This window comes from Populus trichocarpa, chromosome 2, assembly GCF_000002775.5.
Source record: "Populus trichocarpa isolate Nisqually-1 chromosome 2, P.trichocarpa_v4.1, whole genome shotgun sequence".
NCBI lineage: Eukaryota > Viridiplantae > Streptophyta > Magnoliopsida > Malpighiales > Salicaceae > Populus > Populus trichocarpa.
In genome coordinates this window covers 3,260,425-3,283,062 of record NC_037286.2, presented here as the reverse complement: position 1 = coordinate 3,283,062, position 22,638 = coordinate 3,260,425, and the positions used below count along the sequence as shown (strand labels likewise).

General features: G+C 36.3%; 4 protein-coding genes across 7 annotated transcripts; 3 read left to right on the top strand and 1 right to left on the bottom strand.

Annotated features, from left to right (window-relative positions):
- The first annotated feature begins 537 nt into the window (after positions 1 to 537).
- LOC7480684 (serine/threonine-protein kinase Nek2) lies at positions 538 to 6,821 on the top strand. The gene is made up of 15 exons (XM_024594723.2): positions 538 to 743; positions 1,726 to 1,861; positions 2,050 to 2,116; positions 2,516 to 2,581; positions 2,835 to 2,881; positions 2,988 to 3,033; positions 3,164 to 3,244; positions 3,345 to 3,387; positions 3,518 to 3,567; positions 3,660 to 3,741; positions 3,834 to 3,883; positions 4,034 to 4,107; positions 4,287 to 4,338; positions 5,120 to 5,581; positions 5,975 to 6,821. Exons 2-15 carry the CDS (start codon positions 1,776 to 1,778, stop codon positions 6,602 to 6,604), a joined length of 1,836 nt encoding a protein of 611 aa, XP_024450491.2. The 5' UTR covers positions 538 to 743; positions 1,726 to 1,775; the 3' UTR covers positions 6,605 to 6,821.
- Positions 6,822 to 7,187: 366 nt separating this feature from the next.
- LOC7480683 (uncharacterized) lies at positions 7,188 to 10,447 on the top strand. 4 transcript variants are annotated; one of them, XR_002980178.2, is made up of 4 exons: positions 7,188 to 7,530; positions 7,933 to 9,046; positions 9,238 to 9,689; positions 9,983 to 10,447. XR_002980178.2 is itself a non-coding variant. In XM_002302064.4 (3 exons), exons 1-3 carry the CDS (start codon positions 7,267 to 7,269, stop codon positions 9,285 to 9,287), a joined length of 1,428 nt encoding a protein of 475 aa, XP_002302100.4. In that variant the 5' UTR covers positions 7,188 to 7,266; the 3' UTR covers positions 9,288 to 9,949. The 4 variants fall into 4 exon arrangements, 3 of the variants coding, with proteins under 3 accessions (XP_002302100.4, XP_052306156.1, XP_024450493.2); XM_002302064.4 differs by lacking the exon at positions 9,983 to 10,447 and having other exon boundaries at positions 9,238 to 9,949; XM_052450196.1 differs by lacking the exon at positions 9,983 to 10,447 and having other exon boundaries at positions 7,933 to 9,089; positions 9,244 to 9,949.
- A 1,286-nt stretch (positions 10,448 to 11,733) lies between these two features.
- LOC7480017 (VAN3-binding protein) lies at positions 11,734 to 15,857 on the top strand. Its single transcript, XM_002302063.4, has 7 exons — positions 11,734 to 12,196; positions 12,358 to 12,471; positions 13,908 to 14,337; positions 14,687 to 14,911; positions 15,056 to 15,105; positions 15,199 to 15,256; positions 15,351 to 15,857. The coding sequence occupies exons 1-7, from the start codon at positions 11,867 to 11,869 to the stop codon at positions 15,563 to 15,565; spliced, it is 1,422 nt and encodes a 473-aa protein (XP_002302099.1). The 5' UTR covers positions 11,734 to 11,866; the 3' UTR covers positions 15,566 to 15,857.
- Positions 15,858 to 17,455: 1,598 nt separating this feature from the next.
- Positions 17,456 to 19,443, bottom strand: LOC7480682 (protein LIFEGUARD 2). Its single transcript, XM_002300783.4, has 4 exons — positions 19,023 to 19,443; positions 18,815 to 18,928; positions 18,006 to 18,163; positions 17,456 to 17,891 (listed from the first exon to the last, which is right to left on the bottom strand). The coding sequence occupies exons 1-4, from the start codon at positions 19,270 to 19,272 to the stop codon at positions 17,685 to 17,687; spliced, it is 729 nt and encodes a 242-aa protein (XP_002300819.1). The 5' UTR covers positions 19,273 to 19,443; the 3' UTR covers positions 17,456 to 17,684.
- Positions 19,444 to 22,638: the final 3,195 nt, after the last annotated feature.

The following is a 22,638-nucleotide window of genomic DNA, read 5'->3' as shown; positions in this document are numbered from 1 at the left end:
AATTTTTTTATTTTTTTATTTAATTTAATTTTTTTATATTTTAATATATTTTAAACTATTGAAATATCAAATACGATATAAGGATTAAGGATAGAAGAGGGGAAGAGAAGGAAAAATAAAAAAAAAGAGAGTTAGTTAAAGAGTGAACATATGGGCCTGGAGAAAGCCCGAAGTTCATATAACGAAGAGGCCTTGCTCAAAGAGGCATTCTATGAAATAAGGCTAAATATAGGCTCGAATGGAAACGATGAAAACCCAATAAAACGAAATGGGCCTTTTGATTTGGACTGATGAAACGACAGATTGACAAACCCGTGCAGTGCACTGCTTTCTTTTTCACCTTCAGGCTGTCACAATCAAGAAAGGAATCCCAAAAAATAACAGTGACTAATGACACTGCCATTTGACCCTCCTCTCTCTCTCTCTCTCTCTCTCTCTCCCCATTTTGAATTTTAAATTTCTCTCTCTCCTTCTCTCTCTCCTTTGCTTGTTTTCCACTTCTTTTGCCGCTCCCACCTCTCTCTCTCTCTCTCTCTCTCGCTCTCGCTCTCTCGGTAATACAAAATAAAATAAAATAAAATACACAGATAATAATATTTTAAGTCGGTGAAGTTCCTTTATCACCCTCCTAATATTCCCTTACAGTCAACAACAATGTCCTGAAAATTCAAATTTTCTGTTTCAAGATAAGAAGTTGATGCGTATTAGCTAGCCATTCGTAGTAATCAACTGTCTAATTTCAGGTACCCATCTTTTCTCTTTTCACGTCTTGGTTCCTTCTTGCTTTCTCATCCTCTGTTAGCTAATTTGCTAGGAAAGTGTGTCTTGGGCTTTTTGTTTATTTATTTACATTTTGAGTTAGGTTTGTAGTCTTTTCGCTTAACTGTTCGATTACTTTAATAATTTTCTGTGGTTTGTGTTTCAGTTTCTCATAATCTTAATCCCTTAGAAGCTTGTCGGTGGATTATTACCTTATTCGGATTCTAAATTGCAAAAAATCATTACGAATTTCTCAGCTGTTTTTTTTTTTTTTGGTTGGTAGCTGTATGTAATGGAGTTCTTGTGTATCATTAATTTTTATCAAGTCACTAGAAGCTGCATTTTCGGTTTGGTGAGCTATAAAAGCATGCCTATGATGGGGTAACTGTGTGCTTGCGTGTTAGTGGATTGACTTGCACTTGCATTTCCTTTGGCTAGGTGTAGGGTTTTACTCTTACAATCTATGATGTGTTGGATTGTGTACTTGGGGAAAACTAAAACCCTAGGAAACATGCCAACCCCAAATGTAATAACGCGTGTGATGTGTTCAAGTGCATTGATTCTTGAAGCATTACTTGCTGTCTTGAGCTAAGTAATTTGGCTTCAAGTATTTGCCACCTTGTGTGGGGTTTATTGTGGCTTTTATTTTGCTTCCCTCCCTGTAACAGCCAGAGTTTGGTTTGGGGGACTGAGGAGGTTGGTTGGTTGGTTCTATGGTGTGCGGTCGAAGTTTTATTTTATCCAAGATTACTATCTGATGAAAATTTGAAATGGTGGATTTCTTTTTATTACTTTTTGTATGTTAGTTGCTTTGCAGACCTTATTTTACTGTTTAGTTGTTGTTGATAATTTATAGATACTTACTGCCATAATTTATTGTGTTATCTTGCTTTTCTGTTTCTGGGGCATCATTGACTGTAGCTAATATTATTTCGTGAATAATTGGTGCATCGCCGTGCTAAATAGTAAGACTATTTGGAAGACTCTGAAGGGAGGTGGGGTTCATAGAACTCGCCATGGAGCAGTATGAAATTCTGGAGCAGATTGGGAAAGGTTCCTTTGGCTCAGCTCTTCTTGTGAGGCATAAACATGAAAAAAAGAAGTGAGCATGCTTGCTTAAGTTTTTATTCGTATCAGCATGTGTGTGTTTATTGGCCTAGCGTAGCATTTGAAATTCTGAGTGTTTTTAATTTGTTTCTTGCTGTTCTGAATTAAATCCTGTGCTATGGGAAATAAGATTGGTATTCATCATATTCAATTTTTTTTTTCATGGTTTCCCTTTACTTCTAGATATGTGCTGAAGAAAATTCGTCTTGCTCGTCAGACTGATAGAACTCGCAGGTCTGCCTACCAGGAGGTCAGTGTATTTAACTTCTCTTTAATTTGAAGGAGAACTGAACTGAACTATATTCCTTTTCTGTTTAAGATCGAATACATGCTAATAAGTTGTATCTTGAACGAAAGATAAACATCAGAATAGGTTACACTTATGGAACTGGAAGAGATTCTTAATAAAATTTGAGTGACCAAAGCTTCACACGTGTGTTTGTTCTTAGATCTAGTTATGGCTTTTTTACTGTTGTTTATTGCTGGAGAATTAATTGTTTCATATGATGTATTGCATTTGCAGGACATTGCTCTTTTTTCTTTTTCTTCATTTCTGGTGGTCCATAAATTTTAATTTGTACACAGCGTTCATTTTTCACCAAAAGTTATATCTTCAGAATTTAAGATGATGATGTTTTTTGTACTGCAGATGGAGCTTATTTCTAAAGCAAGCAACCCATTTATTGTGGAATACAAAGATTCCTGGGTAGAAAAGGTATGCAGGCCTTATTTTGCGAGCTATATTTCGAGAATCAGCTATTATGCCATTGAGTAATCGGTATTACCTTTTACTTATGTCTTAACTATATGGAAGTGGTGATAGTTAAACCCATATTTGATGTTGAATCATAGAGTGCTAAAACTTGAAAGTTTTTTTTTTTACTGTGATTACATGTTGAATCGTACATAAGTTCGCTTCTATGGTGCTTTATTGTTGTGCAATTGACAACTGGCGTCTTCATTTCCAGGGCTGCTATGTGTGCATCATTATAGGATACTGTGAGGGTGGAGACATGTAAGTTCAATTCTTAATACAGTTTTCAAGAAATGTCTGATTCTCATCTGGATATGACTTGATTTGTTGTCTTCTTGACTTCCCATCCCCATTTGTTTTTCTACAGGGCTGAAGCTATAAAAAAGGCCAGTGGTGTTCATTTTCCTGAAGAGGTAGTTCTTCTTGCATCACAACTGCTTTTCATTGACGCTGCTGCTCTATAGTGTTCATTTTGATGTTAAAAACTTAGTGAACTTGACCTTTTAACTCATGTATGTTCTGCCTTTGACTGATATTGTGCAGAAACTTTGCAAGTGGCTAGTTCAACTCCTGATGGCTCTTGATTACTTGCATGCTAACCACATTCTTCATCGTGATGTCAAAGTCAGTTGCACTTTTTGCACAAATACTGAAATAATAGTTGATATTTTATGTCTGAAAGCTCACATTATTTTTCTCTAATGGTGTTCCAAAATTGCTCCAGTGTTCAAATATATTTTTGACAAAAGATCAAGATATTCGACTAGGTAAATAATTCAACTAGTATTATGGCCATTCCTAACTGTCCGAGCTTGTTTATTCAAGATTCACTTGTGCTTTGGTTTGCAACACTTGTTTTAATCAATACAAACTGCTTATAGACACCTGTTGTTGCAGGTGATTTTGGTCTTGCTAAAATGTTAACTTCAGATGACCTTGCTTCTTCTGTGAGCACTATGTTTACTTATGAGCTTTATTCCAATGTTTTGTCTTATCCCTGATATAATGATCATGACTAAATATTCTGGTCCTAATACAGGTTGTGGGAACTCCCAGTTACATGTGCCCTGAGCTTCTTGCTGATATTCCCTATGGTTCCAAGTCAGATATTTGGTCTTTAGGTTAGCTACTTGTTTAAAATTATTTAAACACGACAAACTGTGATTTCTTTTAATTTTTTTTTCTTTTTTATGTAATTTAATGTGCTTTCCAGGATGCTGCATATACGAGATGGCAGCTCACAAGTCTGCATTTAAAGCTTTTGTGAGTTATTAATATGCTGTTTGTAGAAAAAATATGGACTTGTTTAGGATGTTGCTTAAACAAATTGAATAATTCCATTTCATTGTGCTTTTCAATATGTACCTGGTGCAGATCTTCATAGAATTACCTTTCTTCTTCTTTCTTGAGCAGGATATTCAAACACTGATTAACAAAATAAATAAGTCTATAGTGGCTCCTCTTCCTACTGTGTACTCTGGTCCATTGTGAGTCCACCTCTCACATCATGAATTAAAAATGTCAGCTACAGAGATTGTTTTACTTTTGCTACTTTGGCTTTTCTGATGTGCATTGATAGAAAGTTTTAGCAAGTCTTATAATTGTTAGTAGACTTAGTTTTCATGGTTTTCCCTAATCTTTTTCTTTTTTAATGTAACCTTTTCAGACGAGGGCTGATTAAAAGCATGCTGCGAAAGAATCCAGAACTTCGACCAAGTGTATGTTTTCTCCCTCCTGCCTCCTCCAATTCCTATTTGGTTTTAATGAGCATCTTTATATAGGTTCACAGGAAAAGACATTCAAACACATCTGTATTTATACATTCATTGTTCTGTGGTCCTCCAAAGTGATTATTCCTATGCATAATTAATCTAGAAGTACAAGCCTAATTTGTTCGACTTGGAGAACAAAGTTTGTCCAACAGGCCAAAATGATTTGGAGATCAAAGTGGCAATATGTTTAGGGTTGATTATCTAGTTCACTTCCGTTCAAGGGTCTTCAGACTCTTGTGGATATCTGGGCTGTAAATATGCATTATTTGATCCCTGCTCCTGTCTATTAAGAAGGCTGGGCTTGGACGTTAGGTGCTGGTGCCAGAGTGTTACCTTGATGTTGGAACCTTCTTGTGACCACATTTAAGCTTCAGGTTGTAGAGTACATAAGTCGGGCCAGAAGATTGCAAAACGTATTTATTTATACCTCGAATACTTATTGGGGAAATTCAGCACTGTATGACAACAACTATAGAGTGGAAAGCAAGTTTGTTGGTTTGTTTAGTCTTGACATCCATGAATTGTTCGCTTGAATTTGCTGTGTAGGTTATGATTCCTAACTGAAACCCATGCCTAAGTGCATGTCTCATCATGTTACATGTGCTTATAATTTCTAGGGTGAATAGCTGCATAGTAGACAGAGTATATAGGTTTTAGAAATAAATATGCTTCAAATTTCTTTATAGTATTTATTCAACTTCTTGAAAATTAGTTCTTAATGTGCCAGGCTGCAGAGTTGCTTGGTCACCCACATCTTCAACCTTACCTTCTCAAGATTCATCTAAAGTTGAATAGCCCGAGACGGAATACTTTCCCTGTCGAATGGTCTGATTCCACCTTCGTAAAGAAAGCTAGTTTTCTGGATCCACAAGCTGTTCCCAGTTTTACTACCAGAGAAAAAAGGCGATCATTCAACAATGACAGGGCTTTGAATCCTAGTATATCAGGAACTGAACAAGACTCCCCCCATTCTTCTCAAAGAGATCAGGAATCCCCAGCCCCAATTTATTTGAACCAAAGGTTCACTGAATTATCTGTCGGCGTTGTCCATGAAGAATTTGGTAATACAGCAGCAAAGTTTTCAACATATGCCAGAACCCCAAGATTGATGCCCTCAAAAATTTCTGCTACTCCTAGAAGGCAGTCAACACCATCCAAGATATCATATATTACTTCAAAGCGTGATTCGGTGAGTTTTAGGTATAGAAATGAAGTGTTTCATCTGTTCAAGTAGCATCTATACCTACTCATTTTTTTTTCCAGTTGAAACTGGGGAAATCTGACAGCATGTTAGATGCGGGGCGTTTCTTTGATTATTTAGGTTCAAGTATACTGAAGGTGTCCCCTTGATCTCTGATGTGTAGATCACTGATATGTTTTAGGAGCATATTATTATGACCTAGAGGGCCGCGTTATGCAAGCTCTAGTGCTGACCTTGTCTTTTTTATGTTGGAAGTTAAGCTGTCATGCTTAGGAACACCCGCTATGGAATGTGTTCATAGAAAAACACAAACAGCTTCTGATGAGTTAAAAAGCAGAAGCATTATCATTTGCTAATTTAATGGTATGCTCGTATTCGCAGCTTCCAGTGTCATGTACTACAGTGAGCAAATCTTCCCATACTGCACGCAGAGCATCTCTTCCATTTCCAACGAGAGCTGCAGCTGCAGCTGCAGGAACCCAATATAAGGCCAGTCATGGTCTTCTTCATAGCATGGATTCTCCAAACGTTTCTGTGAATGCTCCACGAATTGACAAGATCGCAGAATTTCCATTAGCCTCTTCTGAAGATCCTTTGATTCCCATCCATGGAACATCAACTTCAGCACAATTCTCTTCATCACCCTACAGCGTGGACTGCTCAATCACAAAGGACAAGTGTACAGTTCAGGTTCTAGAGAGAGCTGTATCCAAGCACCGTGTAACTGATGCTTGCCAGCGAATTGGAAGTGAATGCTCGGAGCATAATCCAACAAGTGGTGTTTCAAGCCGTTCATCTTCAGACTCTAGACAGCAGCGCCGGTTTGACACCTCGTCATACCAACAGCGTGCGGAGGCTTTAGAAGGATTGCTTGAGTTTAGTGCGCGCCTTTTGCAACAAGAACGGTTTGCAGAGCTTGGGGTGTTGTTAAAGCCATTTGGGCCCGAGAAGGTTTCTCCCAGGGAGACTGCCATTTGGTTGGCTAAGAGCTTCAAAGAAACTGCAGTCTAGGAAGAAACATGAAACAAGAAGTTGTCTGTCCTTGTCATCACATGTGCGTATAACTTTGTACTCCCATAGAAAATTAGTTTCAAACTCTCAAACCTTCACACTCGAAGGTGCTTAGATGCTAATATGTGTGCGTATTGATCTCTCACGGGAGAGCTGTTTTTGAGCTTGAAAGTTTTACGAAAACGATGAAGAGGGAAGTTTTGGAGCAGGCATCCAATTGATCTCTCGCCTTCCGATGATTCGGCCACCGTGGTGTATAGGTGTAACAAGTAGAGGCTTTTGGTACAAACGGAAGCCAGATTTCTAGAAGCTTGTAATTTTAGATACAAACACTGTTTCCTTGCTTTGTGCTTGAAAAATGTCACGTTCCCCATAACGTGATATTTCTCAAGGGAGTGACTATAAGAGTTAACACTTGGTCTTCAAGTTTAACAAGGCACCTTTCCCATGGTTTAAACAATTTATTCAGAGAAATTAAGAGACGAGTGAATAATTTTTATTGTCTTGTTTCATTTCAATCCTTCCATAATTTCGCACGTAAAGAAACAAACGGTTTCACCGTGGCCCAATCACAGTCAAGCAGGGCCCAGCAAGGTTCAAAGTACGACCATCGTCCTGCTTTTTGTGTGATCGAGTTCGACGATAGCAGAGAGAGACAAGACATGGAAGAAGCGGGAGTGTTAGAATTGTACGAGCTGCACTACTCTGATTTGCTGCTGTTATCATCAACTTCACCGGTACCAGAAGAGGGAGAAGAAAGAGCGGAGAGAATAAAGAAAACAATAATGGAAACCCTAGGCCCGACTGGCCCTGGACTCCTTTCCATCACTGGTGTCCCTAAAGCTTCCATTCTTCGACAAAGGCTCCTCCCTCTTGCTAGCAAGCTGGCTCTTCTCGATCACGATCGCCGCAAACACATCCTCAAGGTTTAATCTTTTCTTAATTTAAAAAGTTATTGAACTTTAGATTGTTTTATTTTTCAGGGTGCCAGTGTTTAAAGTGACTGGATTGGGTTGATGAAACCGTTTTAGCCTAATTTATTGCTTGGGGTGGTTTATAGCTTAGCACCATTGTTAATATCGAAGAAAGGGAAAGCAAAAATCAATGCAGTTGATGCATCAGTTCTTTTTTAGTATTTCTGCTGTTTTCTTTAATTATAGTATTTTAAGCAACAAAGCATGGAATTAAAAGTGTTTTTCTTGTGTCTGCTTTCGGTGGTGATTGGATGGCGGGTGCGATTGTATTTGGGTCAGAGCATAGTTTGTGCGCTTCCCTACAAGTGTTGATCTTTCAAGTTTTTTTTTTTTTCATTTTCCAATGATTTGCAGGAGCACAACATGGGTAGTGATGTTCCTCTGAAGAACCCGGATAGAAATGTGTCCTCTTTTGCAATGCAACTCAAATATGCTCAAGCTCTAGAATCTGCTCCGGGTAAAACGAATAATAGAGCCCGTTCTAATTCGAATTTAGAATCAGCTCATCTGGATGACAATGATGATGAAGTGACAGACTCTCCGGAAGATGAATTTGCAAATCTGTCTGATATCTTTAGGGAGCTGGGATATTGCATGATGGAGCTGGGGCTTCGTGTTGCGCAAATATGTGATATGGCCATTGGTGGTCAAGAGTTGGAACGGAGCTTACTGGAATCAGGGACAGCAAAAGGACGCCTTATACATTACCATTCTTCTCTAGACAACCTACTGATAAAAGCAAGTGGGAGAAGGAAGGGATCCACAAAAATGCAGGCTTATTGTGAGAAGAACCAAGTGCTGTTATCAAGAAGTGAGCAAAAGCAATCAGAACGCTGTAACTTGGTTGCAAATGTTAATGAAGTCGGATCAAGTGGAAATCAGGGAAACCTATGGCAGCAGTGGCATTATGATTATGGTATCTTCACTGTTTTGACAGCACCCATGTTTCTTCTGCCCTCCCAATTATCAGAAAATACCGCAACAGATCAATTTCCAGTTTTTTGTGATAAAGACTGCCCTTGTCCAACTGGACATTCATATTTGCAAATCTTTGATGCCAATACAAATGATGTCCTCATGGTGAAAACTTCTTCAGAAAGTTTCATCATTCAGGTCGGTGAATCGGCTGATATCTTATCGAGAGGAAAGCTTCGCTCAACCCTTCATTGTGTTTGCAGACCCCCAAACTTAGAAAATCTAAGCAGAGAAACTTTTGTTGTGTTTTTGCAACCTGCATGGAGCAAAACTTTCTCAATGTCAGATTATAATGTGCAGCACAACATGTTAGGTCGTCATTCTTCAAATGAGGGAAATGGCCTTAGTGAGCATGACTTTAATGAAGTTGCTCGAGAAATTCATAAAATTGTCCCCCCACTTTCATCACGGTTGAAGGATGGGATGACATTCGCAGAATTCTCACGTGAAACTACCAAGCAATATTATGGAGGCAGCGGTTTACAATCAAACAGTTAGCTCCTTGCCTTTCTATTTGCTGTAGGATTCAATTTTGGGTTAACACTTCTGATATTTGTTCTGTTATCTCTTTGCTCGATGTTTTTTAGGGGTGAAAGAGATATATAGATTAATTTTGTGAGAAAATAGTTTCTTGAATCAAACATATTTGGTAACTCACCATTGACCTACCTTCCTTTTGTGTAGCTATAGATCTGCATTGGTTTGGTCTTTGTGAGTTTCATGACACCATATAATGTGAGGAGTTACCATAGGCCTTTGAGCTTGGTTGGGCGGTTGCTATTACTATATGACAGTGGGGCTATTTTTTGGAATAAAAGCTGCAATTTAAGCTGCTGATGCTACCATTACCTAGAACAGTTGATGGTGGATTCTTACTTCCTGAATATAGAGACAGACGGCAGAATATGACCAGCGGAAATAGAAAATAATTCGTCTTGAGTGGTCTGTAGAGGGACAGGTCCAAGGTTACTTCGTATTTACTATGAAGGGATGATCTTTGAAGTGCCAATCATAGCTTCTCTACAAGTCATTAAGGTTGACAAAGTCAAGATGCAGGGGCTGTGTTCTCCTTGATTTCTAGCGGGGTCAATCGTGCTCCTTCCATGTAAGGGAAACAGCAACTGAATTTAGATCAGGTGTGCCCTCAAGTCTCGACCAAAAGTTTTACCTTAAAAATGATTACAAACGCCTCTTACCGTGTGAAAACTCTCTATTTTGGGTTTAGACTTCGTAGAAAGCTTACTCGCAAGACGTTAGGCATGACACCTTCGATTCTAGTTTTTTCCCTCGTAGACTAATGAGTTTTTTGACCTGCGAGATATGTAGAAAGAAATAACCCTGTATGTGCAGAAGGAAATGGACCAGCAATTCCAATATACTTCCTCTGGTTATATTACCTTGTGCTAATACTTGATTGTTTGACCTGCAGTGTCTGTTCGAGTCAGTCATGTTAGCCAGGCAGGCCCCAAGCCTGGCACGAGCCTACTTTTATTATGTATCACTGGCTATGCATTGAGACGGCATAATCTTAGTGTCTCGTTGCCTGTTCCATTCGTTAGCCGTTGCAAACGGCTACACGAGAACCAGCAATCCTGTTTGCCATGCATTTACCATTGTGATAACAACTTTGTTATGGTAATGTTGGGCAAAGGTTCCTGGGGTAAGAAATTCTAACATAGGGCCACAGTGCTGAACACTTCTTTTACATACATGGAAGTTTTTATTATTTTATTGTAGTGTATGAACGTTACTAGCAGCACCCAGCCTGAAAGAAGAAAAAAAAAAGAGGTGGGGTTGGAACGGCCTGGAAATTTCATTTCATTTAATGTAAAGTGACACAGAATTAGACGTTTGAATAAATTAGCTTTCAAAATGTATTATAAAGCTAGATCAACCATTGAAATATACATGTGAAATGCAAGGGAAAAGCTAAAGGTGGATAGGGTGGCTGCATGATCATAGAGTGAATGTGGCGAAAGGAATAAAGGGCATCTCTTTATCCAGTGGAGATCATGATGCAAGAATCGCGCTCGAAGACTTTTATAAAAGAGACCCGGTTTTCTTCCTCTTTCTGATTTAAAACTCTTGATTTTGTTCAGAAAAAAAAAAAAAAAAAAGAAAAGAAAAGAATCATTGAAATGCAGGCCTATGTGACAAGGGAAGAAGAAGAAGAAGAAGAGAACAAAGCAGAGATGATGACGTGGATAGGCACGCGCATTTTAGCGCAAGTCTCCCTTCTCTTAAATGGACAGGGCAGGCAGCTTTGTGTCTGAAATTGTAGAGGCAAAACTGTGAACCTAAATTTGTTTGGACCTCTGAAGCTTGTCAGCCTGGGATGTCGCCGAGCCTCGGAGACATTCGTCAGGGGGGGATATATAATCACAATGGTCCCCATCAAACGTGCTTCCTAGCCTCTCCCTGCTTCCCTTTCTCGGAGCTCTTAAGGTGTCCCCATTATAGAATTTTGAACAGGATCTGTATAAAAAACTACATGTCCCATTGCATTAAATGTTGATTGTAACCATTATTTAGAGAAAAAAATATTTAACCTGTTTATAATTACAATATTTTTTGTTTTAAAATGTTTTTATTTTAAAAACATATCAAATTATTTTTTTAGTGTTTTCTATGATTTTAAAATATTATTTGAAAAAAATTAAATAAATATTTTAATATATTTTTAAACAAAAAACACTTTTAAAAAATATTATACACCACAATATTAAATATATTTTTTATTTTATTATTTTAAATATATTTTCGATCATGTTAATATAGTAACGAAAAAATTATTGAAAATCACTTTTAAAACTATTGATTTTGTAATTTTTCAGATAAAAACATTTAGAAAATAATTTTTAACTTGTTGCCGGGTGTTGGAATTTTAGGCACCGATTTTTTTGAAAAAATATATATTTTTTTAATGAATTATTTTTAATGTTTTTATAATCGTTTTAATATATTAATATTAAAAATAAATTTTAAAAATAAAAAACAATCATTACTAAAAATGATAGAGTAGCTCTTAGTGCTGCTTTGTTAATTAAGTACTGTAGATAATTATTAGCTCAACCAATCATAGAGGGCTGATATCAGGTTCCAAATTATCATGCCACGTGAAGTACTTTATTTACCGTGTACCAGACCTTACCATAATTTTACAAAAAGCAACCGTAGATGCCTAGACCATCGACCCCCTTTGGTCCTATAAAGTGACTGGCCCATAGGCTCCTGCAACCTTTGCGGCTCAAAATTTGTACTACTCGCTACTAGTTCCAACCCCACAGACTCTCTTCTTGACTCAACAGCTATTATGGAAGAGATCCCTCGTCTCAACCTTCGCCGGCCAGCTTACAGCCCAGTCTGCAGCAATATTCCGCTGCCAGAGAGCCCAAAACTGCCAATGGAGTTCTTGTCAAGGTCATGGAGTGTCTCAGCTCTTGAAGTCTCAAAATCCCTCTCTTGCATGGCCTCTAACAAGTCTGCTAGCAGCTCTACTTGTACTGATGCTTCTTCTATACCTGAAGATGTCACTGGTGAGATGACCGAGGAGATTGTGCATACTAATCCGTTTGCCAACCAGTTTCCTTTTGCTTCTTCTGCTACTTCCCAGCTTGTACTTGAACGTATCATGTCACAATCAGTAAGTCCAAATAATCACAGGCTTCAAAGTTTGGAGATTAATTTTGACTGACCAGTTGTTATGTTTTCAGACAAGAAGCCATTTTCTCTTATGTTGTGACATTTTGAGGAACTCTTGGTCAAGTTTATGATTTTACATTTAAATGATTCTTGGTGTTGTAGGAAGTGTCGCCACTGGCTTCAGGGAGGCTCTCTCACAGCAGTGGACCTTTGAACTTGACGGAATCAGACAGCCCCCCAATTTCACACTCTGATGAATTTGAGGACATTGTTAAGGTCTTGTATACATTTCTTTTCCTTGAAGATAATTCATGTAATTCTATTTTTTCCAAGTTTTCTCGGGGTAGAGGCTAGAGAGAGAGAAGACATTCTACCACCTGTAAGCTTTTGTCTTGTTCCAATGACACTTTTTTCCCCTTAACATCATTTTGAGTTGTCTTTTCCTAGTAAGGCTGTTTGTAATTGCGTATTCGATTTTTTTAAAGTATATTTTATTGTTTTTTTTTTTATATAATTTTAATGTTTTAGGTTAAAAATAAAAGAAATTAAAAAAAATATTTTAATATATTTTTAAATAAAAAATATTTTTAAAAATCATACAATACCAAACGCATACCAATAAGTTTGTAGTCTTCCATAATCTTTAAAGAGAGAAAAAAAAAAAAATAGGAGCCACCTACATCAGCTGTTACTTTATAAAAGAGTTTGAGTAACCTGTTTGTTTCTGTATTTTAAAAGTGTTTTTTAAAAAATTTAAATTTTTTTTATTAACTTTAAATTAATTTATTTTAGTATTTTTAAATTATTTTGATGTGCTGATGTCAAAAATAATTTTTAAAAAATAAAAAAAAAATCATTACTATGTATTTTTGTACGAAAAGTTATTTGAAAAACAACCGTAATCACACTGCCAAGCATTAGATAATAATTATTTTTTAAAGTGTTTTTTATTTATAAATATATTAAAATAATTTTTTTAAAATTTATTTTTAATATAAATAAAAACAAAATTAATTTTAAACATGAAAATTCAAATTTTTAATAAACACCGTCCACCCATGTTGTAATTAACATGTTTTTCTAAATTGTGCATGATTAATTAGTTGACAACATGTTTCCAGTACCTGAACTGAACTGATCTTGTTGCTTTACATTACTTTGAAGCTAGAATTTTGAGTCCATCATTTAGTTATTTTTTTTCAAGAATGTGTTTTCTAGCATGCACTAAAGAATTTAAAGATGTGATGGTTTTTCAAGTATAATAATAATAATAATAAATCATTTATTTTTTTTATTTCTTACCCTGGCATATGAACACAATCAGGACATGATTACATACTTTCGACAAATTCTCACCCTGTCCTTTGATGTGGTCGAATTCATTAATAAAAAATAACTCTGAAGAACCATTCAGGACTCAAGTACAAAAAAATATCTGCAAGCTTCCAAATTCTCCCATCAACAGAGTTGGTCTCCTTGTAAAAATTGCAGGATCTATCTGTGATCTGATTCTTCCAATCTCGCACCTTTTATCCAAAAGAATCATCCTTTCAGTTTCAAATAGATGTGTATGCAAGCTTACTGTATTTTGTTTTATTTTCTCCTTAAGGAAATGAGCAGAAATTAGTGTTTTCAAAGCTGGAATGACCAACAACCTCTCTAGTTGTACATGCACATTTGTTGCTGATGATACTTTTGCGTTCTCTGTGCAGTATTTTCGTTCTCACAACACCTTGAACCCCCTATTCAGTGGTGGCCGTGCCAGTGCTGGACCTGGTAGTGGTGCCCCTCCAAGTGGAGCCAAGACAGTTGGGAGGTGGTTGAAAGACAGAAAGGAGAAAAGGAAAGAAGAAACTAGAGCCCAAAATGCGCAGCTCCATGCAGCTGTTTCAGTTGCTGCTGTGGCTTCTGCCATAGCAGCCATTGCAGCAGCCACAGCATCTTCAGCATCAGGAAAGAATGAGCAATTGACCAAGACTGACATGGCTGTGGCATCTGCGGCTACATTGGTGGCTGCTCAGTTTGTGGAGGCTGCTGAGGCTATGGGCGCTGAGCGTGACCATCTTGCTTCAGTAGTGACCTCTGCTGTGAATGTTCATTCACATGATGATATCACCACTCTAACAGCAGCTGCAGCTACTGGTAATGACTTTTCACTTCATGTCTATGATAATTTTTTGCAAGTATTCCTGCAAACTGTCCGTTTCTAGCCCACATTTTGTTAGTAGAAAATTTAAGATAGCCCATCGAAGTTATACTTAAATCGTTTGGTGAATTGGGTCTCCTTTTGGGCTGTTAAGACATACTTGATGATTACCCCATACAAGCCACTTTGGCCTGCAAATGTGACAAAATTTGGCGTGTCGACGATGTTTTTTACATAAGTTTCATGTCCATCAAATACTGTTATAGCTGCTACAGTCCCTTAATCTTAAAGCACTTCTGGATGAAAAGTGGCATTCAAGGATGGTTATTTTCCTTTCCTGTTCAGCTCTACGGGGGGCAGCAACCTTGAAGGCAAGAGCATTAAAGGATGTTTTGAACGTTGCAGCTGTAATACCAATGGAGAGAGGCATCGGAATTTATGGTGTGGGAAATTATGTCCATCATAACCGAAGCTACAGCGGTGAGCTTTCCAATGGGGAGAATTTCTCGGGTGCCTGTAGTGTAGAGTTCCTCGCCAGGGGCAGTGAGCTTCTCAAGCGCACCCGCCAAGGTAAATTAATCATCTAACCTTTTTTCATCTGGTTAGTTTTATCACCTCCGAACTGAATATTAAACGGTCTACATCCGTCAGTCTTTCTATATTTCCTTTCCTCTGGAGAACAAAATATAACAGTTAACATTGATGTCATTGCAGGCGATCTGCACTGGAAAAGTGTCTCTGTTTACATACACAGAACAGGACAGGTGAGATTTTTTGAAATGTTTTGTTTAACATCTTATTAACTAACTTCCAATTTCTACGTAATTCACCTGAAATCATATCTTTTTTCATTGTAGGTGATGCTAAAGATGAAGAGCAGACATATTGCAGGAACTATCACCAAAAAGAAAAAGAGTTAGTATCCTGTTACCAGCTCCGCCAATTACTTAGGAGCACAAATTGTAATTCTAATACCTTTACACTTACTGACATGTCTTGTGAGATACAGATGTGGTGTTGGAGGTTTGCAAGGATTTGCCAACATGGCCAGGGAGGCATCTGTTAGAGGGTGGAGATCAGCGTCGATACTTTGGACTGAAAACACTAACAAGAGGTATTGTGGACTTCGAGTGCAAGAACCAGAGGGAACATGATATCTGGACTCAAGGTGTTTCAAGGCTTCTCTCTATTGTATCCCAAAGAAAGAACAGAATCCCAATCTAGAGTTCCACTAGAACTAAAGGCAATGGGTTTGTTTTTATGACTAATTAGCTAGGCTTCTGAACTTACCGGAACCACTGTTGATTTTGTCCTTCTCGGAAATGTAAGTGCAGTGTAGGCATAAAAGAGGTTTGCTTTCGGAACTAAAATGAAACTAGAGGGTAAAAAATCATGTATATGCTTTCATCTTCGGTTTGACCGAAGTAAGGGAAGCAGACTACTGTAGTTATGGCACGTTAAAGAAGTTGACTACAATTAGATGGTGTTATTTAATTGAAAATGGTGGTTTGCCAAATTTCTTCCAGTAAAATTTTGCTAGGTGATGTTCTTTACTTTTGGTGCAAGTCTTCCTGGAGTTGCTGCAGAAATACTTCTCCACTGAATCATTATACATGAGTTATGGTAAAGCCATAATTAATCACCTATGGTTTACTGCATTTTATGAGCAACAAAATGAAATGAAACATCAGTTGGAAAAACGTCCTTGTTGAGTTCAACAGAGCAGCAAACTCTTAATGTATATACCCGGATCAGAGGAAACAGCAGAATAGCAATCAGGGAAGCAGACAAGAAGGGCCCAAGGAAGCTGAAATCATGACCTCAGTCTCCTTGCCGCCTAGAAAGTGTACAGAGTGAGACAAACCACGGCCGCAAAAGTTATGATGGCAGAATGTAAATAAGGCTAATTGAATCAAACAAGGCACCTACATGATTGAAACTGCTTCCTATTATGTTTTAAAATGGAAGGAATACTTGGAACAAATGTGAAAGCAGGAGTTTGAACGAAAATAATTAGCATTCGGAGGTACAAGGTAATGGTACTATGATCAAACAACTGAAGATTTAATCATACAAAATTAACTCTCAAAGTCAAAAGCAAAAACACCACTGGTAAACGCACATGTAAGTCCAACCAGAGGCCCGAGAGCAATGGTAAAAATCCCAAGGAGAAGATAATTCACTGGACGAAGCCGGTGTAAATAATACAATGGACACTAAACTGCACATGTTTTTTGAGAGAGAATAAAACAAAGCAATAGATCAACCCAATAACAGAACAAGGTAAAAAAACGTGCCGATAAAAGGAATAACAATGATAGCTACGTATACAGCCAGTCCCGCCGTAGTGTGCAAGATAAAGCTTGAAATGGGATGGACTGAGACAACTGTGTTTGCCACCGCAACTGTAACTAGCAGTTGTATGGCAATTATTATATAAACTTTTCTAATGAAGATCCAGCGGTTCCTAGGACCGTCCAGTACAGCTGGATATGTTTCAACCTCTACATCTCCCTTCTGCCAGGGATTTGTCCACATCGTCGACATTGGTCGACTTTTGTGCTTTTAATGGAAGGTTGTTTTTCCGGTGATGAAAATGGAACTGAAACGTGGGAAAACGAGAGAAATGCTTAGTTATTTGGGAGATGAAGGCGAGGCAGAAATCTCAAGGCAAGTTTTTTTTATGAATCAGAAAAATATAGCAAGGAATATACTTGAGCGATCATAGTTTATGTTTCATTCCTTCCTCTAGAAGGTTTCCCACGTTGTCTAGCCTGTATTCCCAGAGAATATATATTTCAGCCAGCAGTTCATCAATCCACCAACTAAGCCAGCAGCCATCTCTTGTGCTTGGCGCCTGTTTTGAGATCACCCAATCCACATCTAGATATTTTATCACAATTGGGCGATTGTACAGCATATATTTGCCTATTGAAACCACTCAAGTTCATTGAAATAATCCTGACTGGACATGAATCTACAACAAAGACGCAACGATCATTTGTCCTCAACGTGGAACTTCACTTCTCTCTTCGTGGAAGCAGACAAACATGAAATGGGAAAAAAATTATAAACAAAAAAACAAAGAGGGAAAATGGTGAAGGCAAACATCTGTGATGCAAATCCGAACAAAAACCCGCGATTAATTGTCAACTGTATATATGCAAATGATAACAGATCTCTTTTGTCACTCACATCTGCTCTTGCAACAATGGAGATATGTGGGCAAAAAAGGCGATGAAAATAGTATAGTACAATTGAAGTTTACAGTTTGATTTAATTGAATGCCCAAGAGGAACAAAAACTGAAAAATGGTCTTGTACACAGATACTGGACAGTGATTTCAGCTATCGGCGGCTCTGAAGATGGTTAGCAGCGCGAGGAAGAGATTGAGGATGTCCAGATACAAACTCACTGAGGCCCATATGTATTCATCATAACTGAAACGCTTGATTAGGTTATCGGTGTCATATATGATGTATCCACAGAATATGATTGAAGCCAGGCACCCATAAATCATCACAGAGATTCTGCCCAATGGAAAGAGAATCTGCAGCCAGGAACAATTTGAAGCATTCAGAAAAACCATGAAAATTCAAACACTAGAGGGGGGGAATAACAAGATTCAAATAAAGAAACACAGGAAGCAGGAGAATAAACATACCTGGATGAAAGCAAATACCATAAGAACCATGACTGCACCAAACAAGAAGGGGCCTAGGAAGTTAAAATCATGGCCTCTCCTAGCTGCCCAGAATGTGTACATAGTGAGACTGACAACCACCACAGTTGTCAGAATCGCGGACTCCAGAATCACCTTTCCTGTTGTCAAAAGAATTTCAACATTTAGACATGTATAGCTGGTGAACATATTAAAACGATAACTTATTGCCAACAATTCCAATAGCGTATTCAAGGAAAATCTATAGAAACACAAAGCGAATCAGTGAAGAAAAAGAAAAGAGAGATATCTAGACAGAAACGAGATGTCAATCCCAATTCATTTGAACATCTGCAAAACCAACAGCTTATAAGAAAAAACTCCACATAGTTATCAACTTTACCTAAATAAATCAAATACAAGAAAGACTTGTGCACTCCTAAAACTGTTGCCCTAACCATCCAATTTGTTTTTTTCTCAAAATAATCCAACTCTTCTAATCAAGAACAACCAACAAATGCAACAAGAAAATCAATAGCGAGCCCAAAATTACTGAATTGTTCACTTCCACTCAATTGGGACATGTATGTTCATACAGTTAGTTCCCTTGATAAATTTGTCACGATACCATTAAATTGATATGCCCCAGAAGAGCTGCAATATCAAGAAACCACGACTCTTGGGACACACTCAAAATTTTTCAGACATAAAAAGCAGGGCTCACCATTTCTGACTCCCAGCATAAAGAAAACCCAAAAGGGCATCTAATTTTGGCCACAAAAGTAAATAAAAATAAAATCTTATTTATATACCTTCAGTAAAGGCACAAGTTAAGCCAACAGCAAAGGCGAGAGAGATGGTAAAAATCCCTAGCAGAAAGTAATTCACAGGATGCTTCTGGTGATAGTAATACATAGGCAACAGAGCTGCACAAAATCATTCATAATTAGAACAAAATCCACAACCTAATTAACAGTAATTATTTCAAGAAAACTTAAAGACATTATTTCAAGAACTTACTAATAAAGGGTGTGAGGATAAGCACTATATAGAGCGCCAACCCGGCCCCAGTAGTCGAAAAGAAGACGGCAATCGGACGGATAGAAACAACCATAGCCGCCACCGCGATTGTTATAAGTAATTGAAAGCACAAGATTGAATACACTTTACGAATAAAGGCCCACCGGAGTTGCGGGCTTTCAAGCATCATTGGATACAAAGGCCTCGCTCCGGCCTCCAAGTCAGTCTTCCCGTACGACTGTGCCCACATCTAAGCAAACCTTTCTTTTTCTAGTTATGAACTAGTGACCGTGTAGTGTTTGGATGGCAAGAAAGTGAAGGAAAAGGTGATTTGTTTTCGATCTTTTTGCGTGGGAAATGATGTGAAGAATTGAGTTTTTGAGTGTGGGTGGGGGTGGGGGAAGAGGAGGTAGATGAGGATCAAAATAAGAGCGGTTCCGTGAGATGAGAAACGTCAAGATATTTCGAGAACTTTGGAGTACACGTGGAGTGTTTGCATTTGACACGTGGATTATCCAATAGCGTCTAGAGTTCTCGATTTTTTTTTCTTTTTTCCTGTTGGGCAATTCATTGTATTTTTTTAAAAAAATTTAGTTTAAAATCAATTTTTTATATATATTTTTAGATTATCTAAGGTAAAAAATAAATTTTAAAAAATAAAAAATATATTATTTTAATATATTTTCAAATAAAAATAATTTTAAAAAACAATATTTATATATTTTCAAATTAAATCTCCGTATTATTTTTATGCCTTTGAAATACACTGAAATTTCTCATCGAATATCTACCTATATATCCTTTTAATTTATGCTTAAATTAAAAGGATATATATTTTTTTTTTATTATGGAAAAATTTATATATAAATTTGCACCTTTTTTTTTGTTATGAAAAAAAATCAAAAAACTAAAAACATAAATCAGCATTTCTCAAAAGAAGAGAACTCTTGTCACTCTACAACAAGCAACAACCACCACGAAAATTAGATCCTCCATAATTGATTAACCTGGTTTGACGGGTTAATCTGATTTGATAAGTTAACTCAGTTGTTTTAGATTTTTTTTTTATTAGTTTTGTTTTTCCGATTTTATCTTTTAATATTGTATGCAGTTCACAGTGAAAAGGCTGATACCTTTAGTTTTTTTTTGCTTTTTTTATAGCTTTCACTGTGGACTGCACAATGCAGTCTACGGTGAAAAGGCTGATGCCTTCCCTTTTTTTTAATTAATTTTTTTTATTTAGTTTGTTGATATTTTTTTTTTATTTGGTTATCAAACTTTCATGATACGGATTTCAGGTTTGACGGGTTAACCCAGTTAATTTAGATTTTTTTCTTTTTCTTCATTAGTTTTTTTCTTCTTATAAGTTTTTTTTTCTTTTTTTTATTTAATTTAGTTCATCAATATTAATTTTTTTTCTATTTAGTTATCAGCCGATGCCTTTAGTTTTTCATTTTTTTATTTTTATTTTTTTGCTGTTTTTATGCTTTTGACTGTGGATTGCACAGTGCAGTCAACAGTGAAAAGGCTGATGCCTTTTGTTTGTTTTTTTGTCTTTTTAAATAATTTTTTTTGTTTAATTTAGTTTGTTAATGTTCAATTTTTTTCTAATTAGTTATCAAACTTTCATGACACGGATCCCGGGTATGACGAGTTAACCTGATTTGACGGGTTAGCCCGGTTAATTCTGGGTTAACCGGTCAGTTTTGTTTTTATTTAGTTATCAAACTTTCACGACACGAATCCAAGGTTTGACGAGTTAACCTGGTTTGAAAGGTTAACCCAGTTAATTCATATTTTTTTTCTTTTTTTTTCATTAGTTTTTTTCTTCCTGTTGATTTTTTTCTTTGTTTTTTTCATTTTAATTAATCTATTTAATTATCACACTTTTATGACACGACCTTGCAGTCAGACCCACATTCAAGACTATTGGGTCCGGTATTGCAACCAGACCCACTTAAACTTGGATCATGCAAGTTTAATGTTATTATTAATATTATAAATGTTACTCTTGGGTCAGACATTACATCCAAACCCAAAACTCTTGGGTATAACTTTGCATAAAGACCTAACACTTTTAGATATTAGCTTTTCTTTATATTTTTTATATAAAAACAATTGACCCGCGGCATCGCGCGAGTAATATATCTAGTAACAACTCTAAGCCTTATCTCAAACAGTTCGAGGACAGTGTCTGTAACTATAAATCTTAGCTTCAGAATCTATATTTTGATTTCTTTAACCTGAATGATGGAATAACTTTTTTTTTTTTATGAGTATTTTTTTCAGAACAAATGAACAAGATTGAGGGTGATAACTAAAGAAATGGAAAAGCAAAGAAAGTGAAGGAAAATAAGTTAGTGTCAGTAACAGTTGTTTTTTTAAGTAATTTTTTCTTGAAAATATATTAAAAAACTATTTTTTTTATTTTTTAAAATTTATTTTAATATTATAACTTTAAAACAATTTAATAAAAAAAATCATTTTTTCAGTAAATGTGCAGCCAGCCATATTGCCAAACTAGTTCTTATAGTTCAGTGATTGAGGATAAGGTGGAAAACATCAAATATTATTTTAATATTTATTTTTTTGTGTGTTTTTTTTTTAATATTCTTAAATGCTTTGATTTTTAATCTCCTTGCAGGGATTAGTGGGAGCACTAAATTAACAAAATCTCAAAATCCTGTAGCAAAATCCTGTAGCAATCACTAATCACTGTACACACATCTTAGACTTGCTATTCATTACTACAGTATAATGACTTTTGTATCCTTCCATTAAAACTTCTATAAATTAGAAGTAGCTTGGTCTTCTTGTATAACTCAGGTTTTCTTTATTAATTTTAAAATCATTAAGGATAATTTGATATTTTTAAGTTAATTAATTAATATTAATATTCAAAAACTTGCTAGCACAAGCAATGCTTCTCGATGACCAAATTTGTCCTTCTGTTATGTCATTAAAAACAACAACGTGTCATTTTCCTTTTGTTGCAGTGCGTATCGGTGAAGGTGGGAAGGTTTATCGTCGACAAATTTTTTTTCTTTTCTCTCTCCTAAAAAACAGTTTAGTCCTCTTTGTTTTTGATATTTTAATTTCATTTCTTCAAAAATTTTAATTTTCTTTGTTTTATATTTTTTGTTCTTGGTCCTTTTATAAAAATTTTCTTTGTTTTCGATTTCATCCTTCAATTCCAATTAGTCATGTATTATTTTTTTCCAATTCATTTCTTATTCTTTTGATTTTTAATTTTTTTTCCTAGTTCTTTTGTAAAAGTTTTATTTCTTTTGAATTTCATCCTTCAATCCAAGTTGATGGTCTATTGTTTTTTTTTTCTTTTCAATTTGGTCCTAATTATTTTGATTTTTTCCCTTTTATTGAAGTTATTTTTCTTTTCATTTTATCCCTCCAATAAAAAAAATTTGGGTTTCCCTTTAATTTATTTTTTATTTTGATTTTCACCTTCATTATTTTAATTATCATGTTATTTTGTTAGATCCTTTTGTGTAATTAATTTTTTTTCCTGATTTTATCCTTCAAAACTTGATTTGTTGAGGATTGGGCTTCACGATTTCTCTATATATGGTGCTTCTAGTCTAATGATCTGGGTTATGAG